The sequence below is a fragment of the Bicyclus anynana genome, chromosome 17 (assembly GCF_947172395.1).
Source record: "Bicyclus anynana chromosome 17, ilBicAnyn1.1, whole genome shotgun sequence".
Classification (NCBI taxonomy): Eukaryota; Metazoa; Arthropoda; class Insecta; order Lepidoptera; family Nymphalidae; genus Bicyclus; species Bicyclus anynana.
Genome location: NC_069099.1, coordinates 15803105 through 15822470, shown reverse-complemented (window position 1 = coordinate 15822470; position 19366 = coordinate 15803105). Strand labels below are relative to the sequence as shown.

The following is a 19366-nucleotide window of genomic DNA, read 5'->3' as shown; positions in this document are numbered from 1 at the left end:
AGAATATATGATCGTCGATTCGGACGATTCGATTCTACGACGCCTGAGCCTTTAAATATAATTTAAATTTAGTATATTTTCTTTTTAATTTTTATAAAATGTAGTTATAGATTTTTAGGTACGTAGTTTTAATATCATTGTAAAATTTTTTAATGAAATGGTTGGTTTTCTTAACTTTTATGTAAATAAGTATACTTGACAATATTACACTGCAAATAAAATTTTATTTTTTTATAATACATTTCATTTCTTCTTTCCCTTAGAGTAATGTTTCATCCAGTACTTAATATCTTGTTTATTTGCTCTAACTCCCAGAACTGCAGACTTGGAATTAACATCTTTCATGACAAATGGTGAGAAACCAGCCGTGTAATCAGGGTCCAATGCATTTGTTTTGCTACGAGCCATTCTAGTTGCAAATCTCTTGTGAATATGTTGGTCTTCAGTTACTATGGGATATTGGAAGTGCTGCCCTCCTCTGGGTGTGGGTAAACTGAACCTTTTCCCCCTAGCTGTCAAGGGCTTCTTACCATTTATGTGGATATGTTGATTACCATGTTCATCAACACTGACAGAGACTTTTTTCAATGTTGCATGTCCACATTTGGGGCAGAACAATTTAGTCATGATGCTGGTGGTTTTAAAGCAGGTTGTGCATCGAAAAATGAATGTACGTAGCTGTCTTATGACCCTCCCGTCTATAGATGTGACATTTAAGCCAATCTGTTTGAGAACATTCTGCATTGCAAAATCTGATGTTATGCATGCAACTTCTACATTTTTCTCTTCAAATACTCCATCATCTAGTTCTTTTTTCTTCTCTTTTAAGTTGCTAGGTGTTATCCATTCACCATCATCACTGTCACTTTCCTCGCTCTCTGATTCTTCATCATTATCAGAAACTTTGGCAATATAGTTGTCTACATCTTCATCATCTCGCAAATCCATGTTTTTAATTTGTTTTGCAATCTCTTCAGCCATTTTATTATCATCATCATCACTTTGTTCACCATCTTTTACTGTAATCTCAACATTTCTTAAATCATTATTAACTTGGTTGCTTTCTGTGACATCAACCTCATTTTCTTGAGGGTTTGGAAGTTTTTCTTGACCTTTGTCTACTGCAGCATTATCACTACTGTGAAGTTCTAAATTTGAAACTTGTGGACTACTTTGAGATTGAGTGATAGTATTTTCATCCACATTGGAATTATAACCAGGCAGACCAGTTACTTTAATGGTTTTCTGAATGGTTGGTTCGGTTTTTAGGTGGTCTGCACCAATAACCTCCTTTTCCAGCTGATATGTCAGAGCCATCACCTTAATATCTGTGGCTGAAAGACTCGTGTAATCGCCGGTTTTCTTCGCAAATTCTGAGACAAATTTGATGTTTTCAGTGAATACATCTTTGATTTTCAAGTCGTAGGGCAGCACGACGAGTTTCCTGCGTTGTCTGTCGTTGGTTATCTCGTCTACCACCTCTTGTACTGTGTATGCAGATTCTGCGATGTCTTGCAAATTGGCTGCTCTGATGAATGCAGTTGTATCCACGACTAAATGTTTTATTTTCTTCGACATTTTGTTGATCATGAAACAGTATTGCTGCTATATTATTACATTTATCGAACTTATTCTTATTTTAAAGTTGTGAATATTAAATTAAAAATCAAAATAGAATAGTAACACGTGCATCGAAATCAAAATAAAATTGTCAAATTTCACTTCACCTTGTCACTGTCCGTCAACAAATGGCAAATGCCAAATGTCAATTGTAATTTTTTTCTACAGTACTACAAGTGTTGTCCAAAGAGTAAATTAATATATGTGTCTTTGATCTATGGTATCTATGGTTGTCGTAGTATCCTATTATTCTGTGGTGGTATTGTCCATCTGTGGATAAACTTTTTTAGTGATCTTTGGGATAGGGCTGTTGATATTTTTTTAAATATCGGATTCTCTATGTATCGATAATTTGATGAATAGCGGAGTTACATAAATAAAATAAAAAAAAATCAATAATTTGTTCAATTTTTCAGCTAATTTGAAACTTTAAAGAATTACTTATTACTTACTCAGTATTTATTAAGCTTTACTATTGTTTTATGTAACTAGATTTATAAGCAAATTAATACTATAAAACACGTCCTTTTTACCGTGTACTACAACAAGACAGTAATTTTTCTTAACTTCGTTCAAATTATTTAAACTAATTTGCGAGAGAGTAAACAGAATGTACTGTGCTTTATTATGTATATTACGTTTCTCATATTTTAGTTTGTTTAATTTCAAATTAACGAAAATGTCACTAAAATCAATAAAGCGAAATGTAGTTTTGTAAAAAAAATATTGTATTCCAATAGTACTTATTATTAATATAATTAATAATATAATTATTACGTTTCAATATCGACCTGTCGTTAAATCGTCCATAAAAATATTAATAGTAATTGATAATATTATATCGATATTTTTTAGCAATAATATCGATATTTCGATGTATCGTTATTTTGTCAACAGCCCTAGTGTGGGATAAACCGTAAACATAACAAAATACACCTAACAGTAAAATATAAAATATAGAATAATCCTAATGTTGAAAACTCGTTACTCTATTTAATTTTTAGTTTAATTTTACACTCTAATATGAGTTCAAAGAAGGGTAAGCGTAACTTAGGCGGTAAGCATTTTCCAATAGCTGAATCTGTGAGTATAGCATTGAAGATCCAGCTCGATAAGTTTCTGAGTGATGAACACGAGACGGAGTTGAAGTTCCCAACGTTCCTGTCTGCCCAGGAGCGAGGGTTCATCCATGAGACTGTGGCAAAGTTGGGGCTGAAGTCGAAATCGCGCGGTAAAGGTAAAAAAGCTCTAATGTAGGGTAACTTATGTATGACCCAAAATAGCACTTGACATTATTATTTGGTACAGTTCTTCAGGAAACCCATGATAGCATGAATGAAGTAAAACATTATAACTAGTTAGAAAAAAACATTGTTATATATATTCTATACATAGTACATAGTACATAGCTGAAATTGTGAAAAAATCTGATATTAAAGTGCATATCAAAAATACACTTCTTTGTTAGGCATAGTTATAGGTTCTGAATGTTATAAATTGTTATTTATAGTTCATGAATTATCTTTCATGATAATTTTCATGCTTCTTTTTTTTTCACAAATATTGCACAACTTATGAAATTAGCAAAATAGAACACCACAAATATAATTTGGAAGCAGAATTATCAAAAACTATAAGTAAGCTAAACCATAAAAGTTTCTTATTTGTGGTTATATCAGCAAAGTTAAAAGAGTTCCACAAAAACAAAGGCATAGGTATCTGCTACTACATTTTAACAAATATTAGAACAACTCCGTGGCACAGTGGAGTCACAAGAAGGAAATCCTGGGTTTGATCCCCGGCTGGTCCGTTTTTTTTAATTGGTCCAGGTTTGGCTAGCGGGAAGCTTTGGCCGTGGCTAGTTACTACCTTAGCAAAGATGTACCACCAAGCAATTTAGTATTCCGGTACAGTGTTGTGTGGAAACAGAAAGGGGTATGGATATCATCCTACTCTTAACAAGTTAGCCTGCTTCCATCTAAGACTGTGTCATTACTTGCCATCAGGTGAAATTGTAGTCAATGGCTAACTAGTAGAGAATAAATAACACATATTTTTGCAGGTGTCAATCGCTACCTAACAATATACAAAAGGTTGGGATCGACAATAATCCAGAACGATGCCAAGCTCATACTGGACAGTAACATGCGCTTTACTATTGGAGAACTGTTCAACGCTTTCCCCATTACCAGCAAAGAGAAAGATGACCTGAGCACCTGTACGGAGAAGGAGAGAAGTCCGCAGCTGGCTCATAAGACGCTGGGGCCGCTGAACAATGGTCTGCCACAGGTTTGTGCTATCCAAACGAATACAGTTAAAACCGTTTATGGCAACATATCTTAGAACAACATGCTAACTTTGATTGTAATCCAAGTTGTTAGCTGAATGCTACGTGACCTTTTTTAATCAAAAACATTGCTTACTACAACATACTACTGTAAATGACCACATTTAAGTAATGTGTTCTGAGAATTACATCTGTAGAAGGTACGGCTCAGCTGTATTGGAAACAATTTGAAAAGGTGCAATATTATGTCAATATTCATTTATTTCAAATATGCTTAGTTTAAAAGAACTTTCTAAAGGGTAGGTATTAATATTATAACATAATGGCGATAATAATTGGTCAAAAACTTAAAATTAAGTTTACTTATTTAACCTGTGGGTTTAGTAATAAACAAAATCTCACAGTATTGGGGGTGTCCACTAGTTAATCTATTTTAGTTTGTAGTGCATTTGTTTAATTGAAACTTATGCAAATTACTTGGTATATATTCAGCAAATTTAGTTTTTAATGCATTAAGTGAGTTTACAAATGTATTAATTGTATAAAACATAGAAGTATTTGGTGTTACTGTTTTATATAGTGAAATTGCTATTCTTTTTGTAATGATTGCAGATTCCAAACACATCATACAACCCAGATTTGCTGAAGTTCAGGGAAAAGTTGCCAGTGTATGAACAGAGGCAGGATCTCATCAATGCTATCTTACATAACCAGGTAATATTGCACAACTGGGTTATACAAATTACATAACCAGGTAATATTGCACAACTGGGCTATACAAATTACATAACCAGGTAATATTGCACAACTGGGTTATACAAATTACATAACCAGGTAATATTGCACAACTGGGCTATACAAATTACATAACCAGGTAATATTGCACAACTGGGCTATACAAATTACATAACCAGGTAATATTGCACAACTGGGCTATACAAATTACATAACCAGGTAATATTGCACAGTAAGGTAATATTGCACAACTATGCTATACAAATTGCATAATGAGGTAATATTGTATAATCAGGTAATATTGTACAACCAGGTAATATCGCACAAGCAGGTAACATTGCTTAACTAGGTGAGGGGCCGTTCAAGTATTACATAAGCAGATTTATTACAATTATTTACCCCTCCACTTTCCTTGTCATCAACAATAAGCAAAACTCTCACTGCCCTCTTATACTTGTAAACAGTGTTACATGCATTTTTTTTCATTTGTGAGTGCATGGACCCTCGTCCATACTATAAGGTAAGCAAATCATTAGCTCATTCCTACACTGGTATGGCAAGCGGACCGCACACGACCACTCCGGTCAAGCGCCGGGGACAGACTGTCCCATGCCCCCACTACCAATGTACATGAGACAGTGTATGAGTATTGTAGGTATCTATTTAGTATTCACAAACACTACAATGAGAATCTCCAAAAATGTATTTTCTGTGGGTTGCCATATGGGTAAAAGTAAATAAATACAGCTGTATCATATCATCATTTAAGACCTCTAACTGACTGGAATGGTGACACTTCCAGGTTATAATAGTGGCCGGAGCAACTGGGTGCGGCAAGACCACTCAGCTGCCGCAGCTGATCCTGGACCACTTCCAGGAGCACAAGCAGCCCGCCAGGATCTACTGCACGCAGCCCCGGAGGATCTCCGCCGTGTCCGTCGCTGAGAGGGTAAGTCTTCTGTATTCTTAAAAAAAACATGCATGGAAGTTATACATATATGTATTAATAAAGTTGTGAGTAAAACTAATCACGTGAGTGTTTAATATGTTTTATGCTATTATTTTTATTAATAATAATAGAATTTATTCCATTCAAACATCGATATCTCAGCGAGAAATGCTCGTATCGAGATTTAAAAAAAACGAAATTAAATCTGAATAAACAAGCTATCCGGTCCATATGGAGGTTGAGTCGAAAAAATCTTTTCCACGTCCGTAGATTAAAAAAAAAACCAAAAAAATTTCAAAAATTTTTTTTTGGTGGTTTCCTTATGATTACTCGAAAAATATTTTCAAAAAAAAATTTTCAAACTCAGATCCAAAAACTAAACACTTAGAGCTACAATTTGCTTTTTATTTTTTTGCTGTACGACCATTTTTGTATAAGTTACAGCCTGTTGAAAATCCCCCAAAAATTTGGATTTTTTTTCTGCTCCCTTAATTTTTGTGCATAGTATATATATTATAGATATACATATTAGTACATTATCTTCAAACATAGCAGTAATATTGTGATTGGAACCATCCCATTAAGTTTGCAGTATTACTACTGTAACTTGTGACGGGCGGCCCCGCTCTTCCATAATATATAGTAGACTAATACATTTGATATAAATAATCATTAATACTAAATTACTAATAATATACAAGAGTGCATGTGTTTGTGTTTGTGAGTGGTTTGTGTGTGTTGTGTTTGAGTGGTGTGTGAGTATGTACATGAGCATGCGAGTTTGTGCAAGTTTTTATATTCCGACTTAGTACAGTATGCACATTACTATTGTTGCCAGATGTCCGGATAAAGCCGGATATGGTTAGGTTAATCTATTTTGTATCCAGCCAAAATAAACAGTGTCCGGCTTGTCCGCTTTTCGTTAGGGTGTAAGCAAACAAGTGAACGACGAGTGTGTGTGGGAAAAAAATTAACGGTAATAATCAACTTGAATCAATGCTTGATTTTACATTAAAAATATTGTCCTCCCTTTTATTACTGATGTACACAAAGTCCTCAATAATGTAGGCTGTCTAGCCTTTTTACCTAAATATCAGAGCAAACTGACCGGACTGTCCGGTTTTTATTGGCAATCCTACACATTACCGAACACGTTTCTGGAGATGTATTAAACATTCGTTTGTTGCAGGTAGCGTACGAGCGCATGGAGAAGATAGGCCAGTCCATCGGGTATCAGATCCGACTGGAGTCGCGCGTCAGCATGCGCACCGTGCTCACCTACTGCACCAACGGGGTGCTGCTGCGCACGCTCATGGCCGGGGACACCGCGCTCACCGGTGAGTGACCACAGAACATAATGAGATAAATTTACAATAATAACAGAATAAAATAAATAATATTAGTCGCTGATAAGGCTGATACAGCGATAGCTATAGCTTGGCAACTTCGTTCGTAACACTCCCGAGATGAACGACTGATGCACCTTACTTCCCCGCACGCACTTTACACCCTTATAGTATTTCCCCCGTCGCCCGCATACCATGGGAGTGTCACCAACGAACTTGCCAGACTATACCAAACGATGGTGACATGTGAACTCAGACCAATTATTGTATAGGACCTGCCTCGCTAGACATTACTTTTCTGTCAAAGTATATGATCAACGATCTAATACGATTGTAAAAACTGTCTCTATAGAATCGATGTTAAATAGTTGTAATCGTGTCCGTCGGTTAAAGAGTTCCATAAAAATACCTTTTTGTGTAATTGAATTGTGTAAAAAACGGGCAAAAACTTCTAGTTTAGTATAAGATTTATACCAAATCTAAGCTCATTTTCCGCAGAAAATGACAGACAGTTTTGTTCGTGACTATGAGTGCGATACGGGTCCTTCTACAATTGGTCTGAGCATGTGAACGGTCGCTGTCCGCAGGCGTGACGCACGTGCTGGTGGACGAGGTGCACGAGCGGGACAAGTTCAGTGACTTCCTGCTGATCGCGCTGCGCGACGCGCTGGCGCGGCTCAAGGACCTCAAGCTGGTACTCATGTCCGCCACCATGGACACGCAGATCTTCTCCAGGTATTGTACGACGTTTTAGAACATCGTGCGTTACAAGATTCTATACAGGGTGCTGGGAAGTATTTCCTATAACTCGCGGTTATATTCTTTCATCATTATCATAATATCAGCTGATGGACGTCCACTGCAGGACATAGGCCTTTTATAGGGACTTCCAAACATCACGATACTGAGCCGCCTGCATCCAGCGAATCCCTGCGACTCGCTTGATGTCGTTAGTCCACCTGGTGGGGGGTCGATCAACACTGCGCTTACTAGTGTGGGGTTGCCATTCCAGCAATTTGGGACCCCAACGTCAATCGGCTCTTCGAACTATGTGCCCCGCCCATTGCCACTTCAGCTTCGCAACTCGTTGAGCTATGTCGGTGACTTTGGTTCTTCTGCGGATCTCCTCATTTCTGATTCGATCACGCAGAGATACTCCTAACATAGCTCGTTCCATCGCCCGCTGTGTGACTCGGAGCTTTCATATGAGGCCCATAATTAGTTATATTCTTTACCGAAAATTAATTAAAAATGTTCAAGGAATATGTGTTCTAATCTAAAATTAATATTTTCGGTGTAAACAATATTTATTTTGTAAATAGATCTTAAATTGTGTCCCTTATACATTAACGTCTTCTTCATTATTATCAACCCATTAAATACTGAGCTCGAGTCTCTTCTCAGGATGAGAGGGGTTAGGCCAAAATTCCACCATGCTGGATGTGGCTTGGCAGACTACACACATGCAGAGAATTAAGGAAATTATCTAGTATGCAGGTTTCCTCACATCGTTTGAGACACGTGATATTTAATTTCTTAAAATGTACACAACTGAAAAGTTGGAGGTGCATGCCAAGGTTCGGATTCGAACCCACACCCTCCGGAATCGGAGGCAGAGGTCATATCCACTGGGCTATCACGGCTCTCCTTATTTTGCCTATAGTGTTTAATGTCTGTTCCACACAGGTACTTCAACAACTGCCCCGTGATCACCATACCCGGGCGCCTGCACGAGGTGCAGCGCCACTACCTGGAGGACATCCTCAAGATGACGCAGTACAACACCAAGCGGATGATGCAGATAGAGCGCGAGCTGAAGGCCAAGCTGAAGACTGGCCACAGCTTCTGGTCACACTTGGAGGGTGAGACACCAGAAACAAACTGCCTTACATTTTGTTTTCAACTCTGTAGATTACTTAGATATAAATCTTTTAATATTAGGTTATATCATTATTAATTTTAACATTATACCGAGATATTTGTCGATGCATAAGTAGTTTATGTTTGTTACCTCATAAAAATAAGCCGTGATAGCCCAGTGGATATGACCTCTGCCTCCGATTCCGGAGGGTGTGGGTTCGAATCCGGTCCGGGCATGCACCTCCAACTTTTCAGTTGTGTGCATTTTAAGAAATAAAATATCACGTGTTTCAAACGGTGAAGGAAAACATCGTGAGGAAACCTGCATACCAGAGAATATTCTTAATTCTCTGCGTGTGTGAAGTCTGCCAATCCGCATTGGGCCAGCGTGGTGAACTATTGGCCTAACCCCTCTCATTCTGAGAGGAGACTCGAGCTCAGCAGTGAGCCGTATATGGGTTGATAACGTACCTCATAAATTCGTTACGTTTTGAAAATTCTTTTTTTTTTGTCTAATTTGTTAACATTGTCCACATAAGTGGTATAATGTGTTATCTGTTTCGATTCACCCCTGTCATATAAAAGGGGTTATATATCACAGATTATACTAATATCTCTTTCTATAATTTGAATAGTGTATTTAATTTATTATCAAAATTTTGGAAGCAAAAATGTTTTTGAGAATTTAAACAAATGAATTAAATTTCATATTTAGAAAAAAAAAATTATTTCAACAGGATAAAAGATTATACACGTCAATAGCCCTTTCGACTATGTTTATATTGTTCTTATAATCCAATTTATATGTTATATTGTTTTTTTTTTAATGTCTCGGTCACCATTCTGAATTGGAAGGCCTTTATTGTTATAATGCATTAAAAAAAAATCTCACATTTCAGGCCAGAAGCAAGTTCAAGAAGAGAGCAGTAAAGAAGAGAAAGACACGCAAATAGATCCCGCTCTGCAAGCCGATATGGACGAGTTCCTGGATGAGTGCTTCAATGAGGATAGTTTGGTAAGTGTTTATCTGTTAAAAATAATTATTGTACTCAAAGCTTCTTCTACAAAACAAAAAAAAAATTTTTAAAATAGTATTACAATACATTGGTAACTTAATCCGTAATGTTTAACAAAGATCAAATCTCTAAAATGCTAGTTACAGCGGCTGTAGCATTAAAAAAACTGATACAAGATAGAAAAAATTGACAAATCTGAAAAAAATATATAACTTGGTCACCCTAGGATTTTTTGCAAAATTATTCAAATTTGGTGTTGTATACCATTTACGTTTGCGGGACACCCTGTGTATATAAATATTCAGTGGTCTGAGGAACTAAGGAAAAAGCCAAGTAAATGTCTATGTCTGGGGAGACGAAATACCAAATATACTTCCTACGATCTGGGGCTCTCTGTTAATGACCAAAAAGTAACTACAATGAATAATGTTACTAGGTACGCAAAATCATTTGAAACTTCGTTACATTAGAGCTTTTATATATACAGATGCACTAGTTTTTGTTTTATTTGAAAATACCACATAGTTATGATTTTACATGCATTCAAAGTTCGCATAAACATCGACTCCCGCTAACGGTCACGATATTGTACGTGACGTCATCACACAACATATTTTGCTCACCTGTTATAGGCAATTCGTACTTCTGCCTTACCTACTGACGAACTAATGATTAAAATTGAAATTTTTTTTTGTGTTGAAAAGCCCATTTATCGAGGAAGGGTATAAGCTACATAACCAAGCTACGACCAATAGGAGCAAAGCACCATTCAAAAATGTGGCCAAAACGGGGAAAATAATGTTCGGTCATCGGCTAGTCTTCTTAATATATAAATGCGAAAGGTCATTCTGAACGAAATCTCGGAAACCGCTTGACGTTCAAAGATGAATTTTGGCAAGGAGGTAGTCCATAGTTAGTAGGTATCTGCTAATAATGGATTTTGCGATAGGGCCGGATTAAAGAGGTCTCTCACAAGTTTGTATGAAAGTCCTTGATTTTTATGCTACAAAGTTGGGTTTGTACAAACCCATTGTAGTCGCAATCGTTTGTCCGCAGGACTCGTTCAGCCAGATCCTGTACATGTTCCTGTCCGAGGGCGTGCCCACCGAGTGCGCGCACTCGCGCTGCGGCCGCACCGCGCTCATGGCGGCGGCGGCGCGCGGGCTCGCCGACACGCTGCAGCAGATGCTGCGCATCGGTCAGTACACTCGTACAGCCATGCTCTAACTAATCTCTGCGAAGCCGAGCACTGCTCATTGAAAACGAGGCCTCGGTCTATTCATTAATACCACTATACTCAAACTAGATTCCCCAAAGCCATACACTGCTCACTGAAGACAAGGACTCGGTTCATACACTGACACAAGGTGAAATGCACATATTTTCCAATATTATATAAATTATTGCTTTATTTCTTTCTATGAAAGGGACGGATAGCATGTGAACGAAATGCGTATGTTGAGATGGATGTGTGGTGTGACAAGAAAAGATAAAATAAGGAATGAGTATATAAGAGGAAGTCTGAAGGTGGGGCCAGTGACAGAAAAAATGAGGAGTAGAAGGTTAGCTTGGTATGGACATGTAATGCGTAAAGAGGAAAGTCACATTACTAGAAAAATGTTGAATGTGCAAATGGAAGGTCATAAGAGGAGAGAAAGGTCAAAGAAGAGATGGTTGGATTGTGTGAAAGAGGACATGTGTGTAAAAGGAGTGGATGATGAGTTGACGAGTAATAGAGACAAATGGAAAAGATTGACATATTTTTCCGACCCCACTTAAGTGGGATAAGGGTAAGGCGATGATGATATAAATTATTTCTTTGTCACAGGCGCGGATCCATCAACGAAAGATAAGAACGGCAAAACGGCGTACGACCACGCCATAGACAACGGGCACGCCGAGTGCGCCAAAATGTTGGCCTCCTTCAACCTAATCGAAGAACCCAAGAACAACCAGGACGATGAGAACCAAGCGGACAACTTCCTTCTAGATGTCTACAACCATGCGGTCTCGGAGGAACTCATCGATCACGATCTAATGCTCACTCTAGTGAAGCACATACATTTAAACTTGCCCAAAGGAAGTATATTGATCTTCCTTCCCGGGTACGACGATATCGTCACCCTGAGAGACCTGATCCAAGGTTGCACTGAAATGACGGCGATGAAACACCAAATATTCACACTCCACAGTAACATGCAAACTTTGGACCAAAAGAAAGTGTTCAATCCTCTGCCGAATGCCAGGAAAATCATCATATCCACCAACATAGCGGAGACTTCCATAACTATAGATGACGTGGTTTACGTGATAGACTCTTGCAAGGTCAAGGAGAAGTACTACGAGTCGAACGGTGGGGTTTGCTCGTTACAGTGCGTTTGGACCTCGAGGGCGTGTTGCCAGCAGAGGGCGGGCCGCGCGGGGAGGACCAAACCCGGACACTGCTTCCACATGTGCTCCAAACGGAGGTTCAAAACCTTGCCGCTAAATTCTGTCCCAGAAATCTTGAGGGTCCCCCTGCAGGAGTTGTGCCTTCACACCAAGTTACTGTCGCCAGGCAACACGCCGATAGCCGATTTCCTCAGCAAAGCTTTGGAGCCTCCGTCTTTTCTGGCCGTCCGCAACGCGGTGGCGCTGTTGAAAACTATCGGAGCTCTGACTCCCATGGAGGATTTGACTGAAATTGGCCAGCATTTGTTAGATTTGACGGTCGAACCCAAGTTGGGTAAGATGCTGCTCTACGCTTGTGTCATGAAATGTCTGGATCCAATATTGACGATCGTCTGTTGTTTGGCGAACAAAGAACCTTTTCAAATATCGATGAACCCGGAGAACAGGAAGAAAGGTGGCCTGGCGCGGAAGGAATTCGCAGCCGACAGCTACTCGGACCACATGGCTCTGTTGAGAGCGTTCCAGGCGTGGCAGCTCGCTCGACAGAACGGAACGGAGAAGCCGTTTTGCTCCAAAAATTTAATATGCGGAGCTACCATGGAAATGATAGTCGGCTACCGCTCGCAACTGCTAGCCCAGCTGCGAGCGCTGAGTCTCGTCAAAGCGAGAGGTTCCGGCGACATCAAGGACGTGAACTTGAACTCGGAGAAGTGGCATGTTGTCAAGGCTGTTTTGGTCAGCGGCCTGTATCCCTCGATAGCGCGCGTCGATCGCGATTCCGGCACCTTGAGAACCTCCAAAGAAGTCAAAGTGGCATTCCACCCGAGCTCGACGCTGCACCGCGGCGGCGGCGCCAACGGATCCGCGAAGTCCGTCCAAAACTTACCCACAGATTGGGTCGTCTTCGAGGAGATATCTCGGGTCGGGCGATTCTGTTTCATCCGATGCACCACGCTGGTCACTCCGCTGACCGTCGCGCTGTTTAGCGGTCCAATCAGACTGCCCGCCGGGGCTCTGACCCAGAGGGCCAACCCTCCAGGGCTGTCGAGCGACTCGGACAGCGAGGCTGACGAGAACAATTCTTCCCCAGACACCGCAGTGTTAACATTGGACGATTGGATGGCTTTCACAGCGGACGCGTCCGATGCCATCAGCGTATACTATCTGCGGCAGAAGCTCTGCGCTCTCGTCATTCGGAGGATGTCGAACCCCGGCAAACCGATGACTCCCCTCGACGAACAGATCCTCAGCACCGTTGTGCACGTACTGGGAGCCGAGGAGAAGAACGTGGGACTGAACCAGCCGAGCGGCATCGGGCAGCGACCGAAACCGCTGACCGTCGACTCACCGAACTGGCGAATGAGGCTAGACGAGGAACAATACAGACACGAGAATAAGTTCTACCCTCAGTACGGTCAGACCGAATTCGGGAACAACTACTATCACAATTACTATCAGAATCAGAACCAGAACAGGAACAACAATCAGAGGCCCGGCTGGAGGAACGACGGCATGCCGCAAGGGTTCTCCCCTCAGTCGTACAGCGGGCCCAAGAGCCCCATGTCCCCGAACGGGAAGACTCTGCTGGCCAACATCGAGAAGTACGCAGAGAACAGCGAGGCCAACACGCGGTACTTCGTGGTGAAGACGGACGACGCGCACAGCGTGGAGGCGGCGCAGGCCGGGACCAGCTTCCCCTTCACCGCCAACACTGGCAAGAAGTTGCAGAAAATAAAGCAGGTCAATACGAATATATATTTTAGTTACAGTAAAGACGACAAGATGGCGGCACTCTCGATTGGTTCCGATTTTGGCCACGCACAAACTTATCTTGTTCGCACTATAGGACCAATAGTGACTCAATAGGCTATAGGAAAAATATGTGATATTTAAATTAAGTTTTATGAAAAATCCTTAACTTTTATTAATTGATATCGATATATTTCGGACCCTTAATTCCATGTACTACACCTAATATTGTTTATATATAAAGAGATTGTCCAATTCAGGTCCACTCTTGTACACCATATCATTAAAATTAAAAAAAACACAAGGATTTTATTAAAATCTAAATAAGTGAAGAAATCTAACTAAATAAAAAGAAATAAATAAAATTAAAACCAAAGTTTTTGAGTTATATCAAGATGGCGCCCTAAAAGCAACTATGACATGACAATTGTCAGCAAACGTCAAAACGACTACTGCATTGAAAACGTCAAACGCCATTATTACGCTTGTTAGTGTTGCATTTCTTGGGAGAGAATGAATATTATTTCGAAAGAATTAAAGTAAATTCGTAGATTTGTATAATCAAAAATAGGTAAAAAAAATTTTTTTTTTATTTCCGCCAGGGTACAATGACTGATCCTGGGCTCCATACAATTTTGGACCTAGTAAAGTACCCTATTGATTGATGTCCGTAGGAGGGTCACCGCGTGGTGCTGTTCTTCTCGTGCGCGCACGCGTCCAAGTTCGCGGGCGCGGCGACGCTCACGGACGCGAGCGGCGCGCTCGACTTCATCTCCACGCAGAGCGTGCCCTTCCACATGGTGAGGTGAGTGATCGCTGCCGAGGTACTGGTAACAGGCGACCGCGTGGGTCTGTTCTTCTACCTACCCTACACCTACCCTATCCTACCCCTACCCTACCCTACCCCTACCCTCTCCTACCCTACAATATTGGTTTGTAGTACATGCTATGTATCAGAGATGGCACTGTATGTGAAAAAGATTTTCCCGCTTTTCTGTTGAAATTTTTTCTGAATTTTCTTTGCCTAAACCTCACAGAACCCGAGACCTTCCCAACGAATGCAAAACCGTGGAAATCGCTTCGTGCGTTCTGGAGTTATAGCGTCAGGAAGGAAAACCCGACTTATTTTTAGATAGTAGATAATGGAATTAAAAACAAAAATGTGCAGGTGTGCGGTGTTTTGTTGCCTATTATAGAGGGTAGGGGTAGGGTCGGATCACTTTTTGCGGTGATTTTGTAGGGACTTAACCGTTCTATAGTATACAATTATCATTGATGTCAACCCGTTCTTCCGATACAGGCACATCTCCAACACGCTGGGCGCCGGCGGGCGGGTGGCGGGCGCGCGGGACGGGACCGAAGTGTGCGCGGCCGCCGGCCGCGCGCTCCTCGCCGCGCTAGCGCCGCGCCGGCGGCACCCGCACCAGCCGCACCAACCGCACCAGCCGCACCAGCCGCACCAATCGCACCAACCGCACCAACCGCACCAGTCGCATCAAGCGCGCCCCATACAGAAGCACTCCAACGACCAATAGTGGTACTTCGATATAGCTGTGGGCGTATACATCGTGTGACGAGAAGCGTATTGTCGACATTGTAGGCATAACATGCGACCCACGAGATATGTCGTGTAGTTTGTTGACCAATAGCGATGGAACCGAAAATATTGCTCTTCTTTTCGATGCGGTTGGATGATAGAGACAACGATATTTTCGTCTCGGCCGCCATTCAACTATATATTTTTATTTTAGACTTAGTCTAAATAGTATATCTTTTTTTTTAACTACCTCATTGGTCCCGTGGCTAGTTGGTTCAGCTACTGACAATGAGAATGAGGTCCAGGGCTCGAAAGCCGGATCAGGCCAACAAAAAAAAATACGTTATTGGAAATTTTCTCACAATAATAACCTCAATAGTGGCCTGGAGTTGGTAAGTTAGGCAGTCCTGCGCCTGATCTTTCACCGGTCATGTCGGTATTCCTTCAGACTATGAGAGTGCACCTGTGCTTGCGCACACACTTGTGCTCTATATTGTCTCCTGAGTACATGGTTAATATAAATATAATATAATAATATAAATATACTTAATGAAATAATTCTCTTCAAAAATTTCATAATGAGTTTTAATTTTAAACAGTATTTTAATTTACTTATAAGGACATAAACTCGATACTTGGCTTTATATACGCAATGAGAATGTCATCTAGTAACTAATCTTAGTAGACCTGTATTTTAATAGTAGAGCAATATTATATTTTGTTACGAGAGAAGAACATCGTCGACCAATAGCGGCATCCAAATATCCCTCTCTTTTATCACGATAGAACGATAAGAAGAAGATATAGCGATATGTAAGACAAACGTAGGCAATTAATATCCGGCCGCTCAGAGATTGCGTTAAACATCAAACGGGTCGTGATCCTGTACAACTACAAAGACAAACAGTTGGCATAACCTTGAACGCCAGTTCGAAGTTACATCGATCACGACCAATCAGAAACGCAATTCCTGAGCGGCCGAAGTTCAGTGGCATGCATTCTTTGTCCTACTTGAGTGAATATTCGTGGGCAATCTAGATACATAAAATATTTATTAAAAGTTGTATTTTTACTAACCCACTTGCTTCCAACACACTTCCATTGGCCTATTTAACTTTTACTGATTTTTACCTATTTTAATTACAGTTTAATCCTTACCTACTTTAAAAAAGGAGATTTTGTTTTGTCTAGGTACATATATATGTATTATTTGCATAACTTTTACTAAAGCTACCAATCTACTACCGATAATAATTTATTTACAAAATACATATAGCAATGTTCACATAAATTAAACTAAAATAAATTAAACCTAGAAAAAAAATCTATATTTTAAATAAATAATAATTAAAAATTAATCCATACTAATATTATAAAATATTTGTCCCATCGCAAAAAAGAGTTATTGGTCGCTTGGTCTCTTGACACAGATGAGATTGCAGTTTGCAGATTGAGTAAAGAATCATGCACCTAGCACATGAGGTCATGCGGTTTGCCTTACCCTGATCAGAACATGTGTGCACGCCTCTGATTTGACTACTGATTTATTTGTATAAAAAGTTATGACTAGTAAATATTTATCTCTATAATATACGGTCTAGTTACGTTTCGTTCGCTGATTAAAATATATATAAAATGAATTTTTATAATTATAGATTTTAAAAGTTAGACTAAGAGCCGGTAACCCCAGACCTTCATCATTTTATAAAAGCTAGAGCTAAGTATAATTTTTTTATTTCTTTATCGGCATATTAAGATAAATTATATCCCCATTCGCCAGACACTTGGCTTCATATTATACGTAATTTTCGCTAGAGACCCTTGAAGTTTCAAATTAAATAGTGTTTTGAAGAGTTGCCATGAAACCAAGTGTCTGGCTAATGGGGATACCATTTCTCATATCATGGTGATAAAAATATAAAAAAAACCTTTATACTTACACGGTTGAGCCCTCAACGGCTCTGGATCATCTGGATCCTTAAAACATACTACCTCTCGAAGCTACCACTGTCCAAACTACATGATTGGCTACCGTACCTACTAAAAGTAAGATCATAAGCTAATATACTTTCATATTTTATAAAACGATGAAGGTCCGGAGATCACCGGCTCTCCGTCTAGGTTGTATTTTTTGCATGAGACATATATATGATGAATTTAAAGTTCTGTAAAATACCTGTTGTGTGATATGACAAAGTTGTTAAATAAAAATTACTATCGATATTATTGAAAGATAGAGATTGATGATGATGATGATGATGATGATGATGATGATTATTGAAAGCGGAATATTCCACTATACATTTGTTTTGTTATATTTTAAAGGCAGTGTTTTCGATGAAAACTAACAGGTGACTCGAGTTGATTCCGACTTTCAACAATTATATTGATTTATTTGATAATATTTTGTGACAACTTAGTTTCCTATATTATGTAGGTATTTTTATTTATTATAGTTTGTTTTGTAGTTAAACATAGTATGGTTAGTTAAACATGAAGTGTTCAAAGCCATGCCAAGATTCCCATTAAAAAATCTACGTGTTTAATGTAAGTGCCAGTTCTATCGTTTTTATAATCTCTGGTGAACTAGTTTTTATGATCTTGGTTCATTTTTCAAGGACAAAAGGGAATTACCATCCCCGGCCCTGGTATATACTAACCAACCAGCAATTTACTTACATCTAAAAAAAATCTTGATAATTGTAATTCATCTTTAAACTACAATTTATTCACAACGGAGACAAGATAAAGATATTTTTTTAAGACTCAAGATTGGTCTGTTTGTTGGTAAAAGAAAAAAATATTTCAGCTTCAAATGTTTACACCGCTTTGGTACACCGGCGAACATTTTTCCCTAGAAGAATGATAAAAATAAGATTTTTTTTTCAAGAAACATATTAGGCCAATTATTTAACCAGATTCTTATTATATTGTATTATTATCTCCATATACTTTTATACGGGGATATACCGTGCTATCCCTTTTATGAAAAGGTCCTTAGTATTGAAACTCGAAACAGTTTTGAGTTTTTAGCTTATGATTGATGTGTTGATGATATTTTTTCGTATAATAGTCAGTTTTACTTTTCGATAATGCTACATTTTTAAAATTTTCGTTCTAGTGATCTTTCCTTGAAATACTATCTTTAATACCCATGAAAAAAACGATAGAACTGAATTACATACACACGTTTCATGAATGTAAAGTTAAAGTTAAGATAGGGACATGGCTACTATGTAAGTCTGCGGAACCATGCGATTAATGTTATAGTTAAATATATGAAGCCCCAATAATAAGCAGACGCTTGGTTGAAGCGAGGCAACTAAAACATGTTTGTTTGTGATTTTTAAAAAAAGTGTGAAATAAAAAGATGTTTATTAAGTTCTTAATGTTTTATTTTAAAAAATTTTAGTCCCAATCGAAGAGATCCCTTTTAAAATATCAAAAATAATTTGGTTTTATAATTGATCAATTAAAAGGTAAATAAATATATTTAGACAATTCACATAAGTATACACCCATAACATTCTGTTTAAAGTAAGCATAGGTTGTTATGATAACTAACTAGTACAATTTTAATAAATATATGTGTTTTTAATATATAATATACTAGTGGACCCGGTCAAGCTTCGCTTTGACTAATGTGCGCTTCTTCGCTACCTTTCCCTACACCAACCCTACCCATACCCTACCCGACCTCTGTGTATCTATTTTTAGCTTCATACCTTGAAAACTGCGAAAAGTCCCACATAAATTTTCATCCCCTCCTTTAAGGGGTTGGGAGCAGATTAAAAAAAAATTATGTACGGTTTTTTTTCAGCTAAAATTAAAGGTCTAGTCGTTACATACCCACTCTACATACATAATACACTAAAT

At 39.0% G+C, this 19366-nt stretch overlaps 2 protein-coding genes across 2 annotated transcripts; one reads left to right on the top strand and one right to left on the bottom strand.

Annotated features, from left to right (window-relative positions):
* Positions 1 to 204: 204 nt before the first annotated feature.
* On the bottom strand, positions 205 to 1750 carry LOC112050142 (RNA-binding protein NOB1). Its single transcript, XM_024088316.2, has one exon. The coding sequence runs from the start codon at positions 1588 to 1590 to the stop codon at positions 244 to 246; it is 1347 nt and encodes a 448-aa protein (XP_023944084.2). The 5' UTR covers positions 1591 to 1750; the 3' UTR covers positions 205 to 243.
* Positions 1751 to 2510: 760 nt separating this feature from the next.
* LOC112050160 (3'-5' RNA helicase YTHDC2) lies at positions 2511 to 18874 on the top strand. Its single transcript, XM_024088345.2, has 12 exons — positions 2511 to 2857; positions 3683 to 3909; positions 4520 to 4621; positions 5445 to 5591; positions 6781 to 6928; positions 7525 to 7672; positions 8624 to 8799; positions 9697 to 9812; positions 10870 to 11011; positions 11642 to 13944; positions 14628 to 14758; positions 15254 to 18874. Exons 1-12 carry the CDS (start codon positions 2644 to 2646, stop codon positions 15486 to 15488), a joined length of 4089 nt encoding a protein of 1362 aa, XP_023944113.2. The 5' UTR covers positions 2511 to 2643; the 3' UTR covers positions 15489 to 18874.
* Positions 18875 to 19366: the final 492 nt, after the last annotated feature.

Excerpts from the sequence above, each read along its gene's own strand:
- LOC112050160 (XM_024088345.2), top strand. The coding sequence starts at position 2,644 with ATGAGTTCAAAGAAGGGTAAGCGTAACTTAGGCGGTAAGCATTTTCCA. Across the intron at positions 11,012-11,641 it reads GCAGCAGATGCTGCGCATCG|GCGCGGATCCATCAACGAAA; the intron begins GTCAGTACACTC and ends TCTTTGTCACAG. Across the intron at positions 13,945-14,627 it reads AGTTGCAGAAAATAAAGCAG|GAGGGTCACCGCGTGGTGCT; the intron begins GTCAATACGAAT and ends TGATGTCCGTAG.
- LOC112050142 (XM_024088316.2), bottom strand. The coding sequence starts at position 1,590 with ATGATCAACAAAATGTCGAAGAAAATAAAACATTTAGTCGTGGATACA.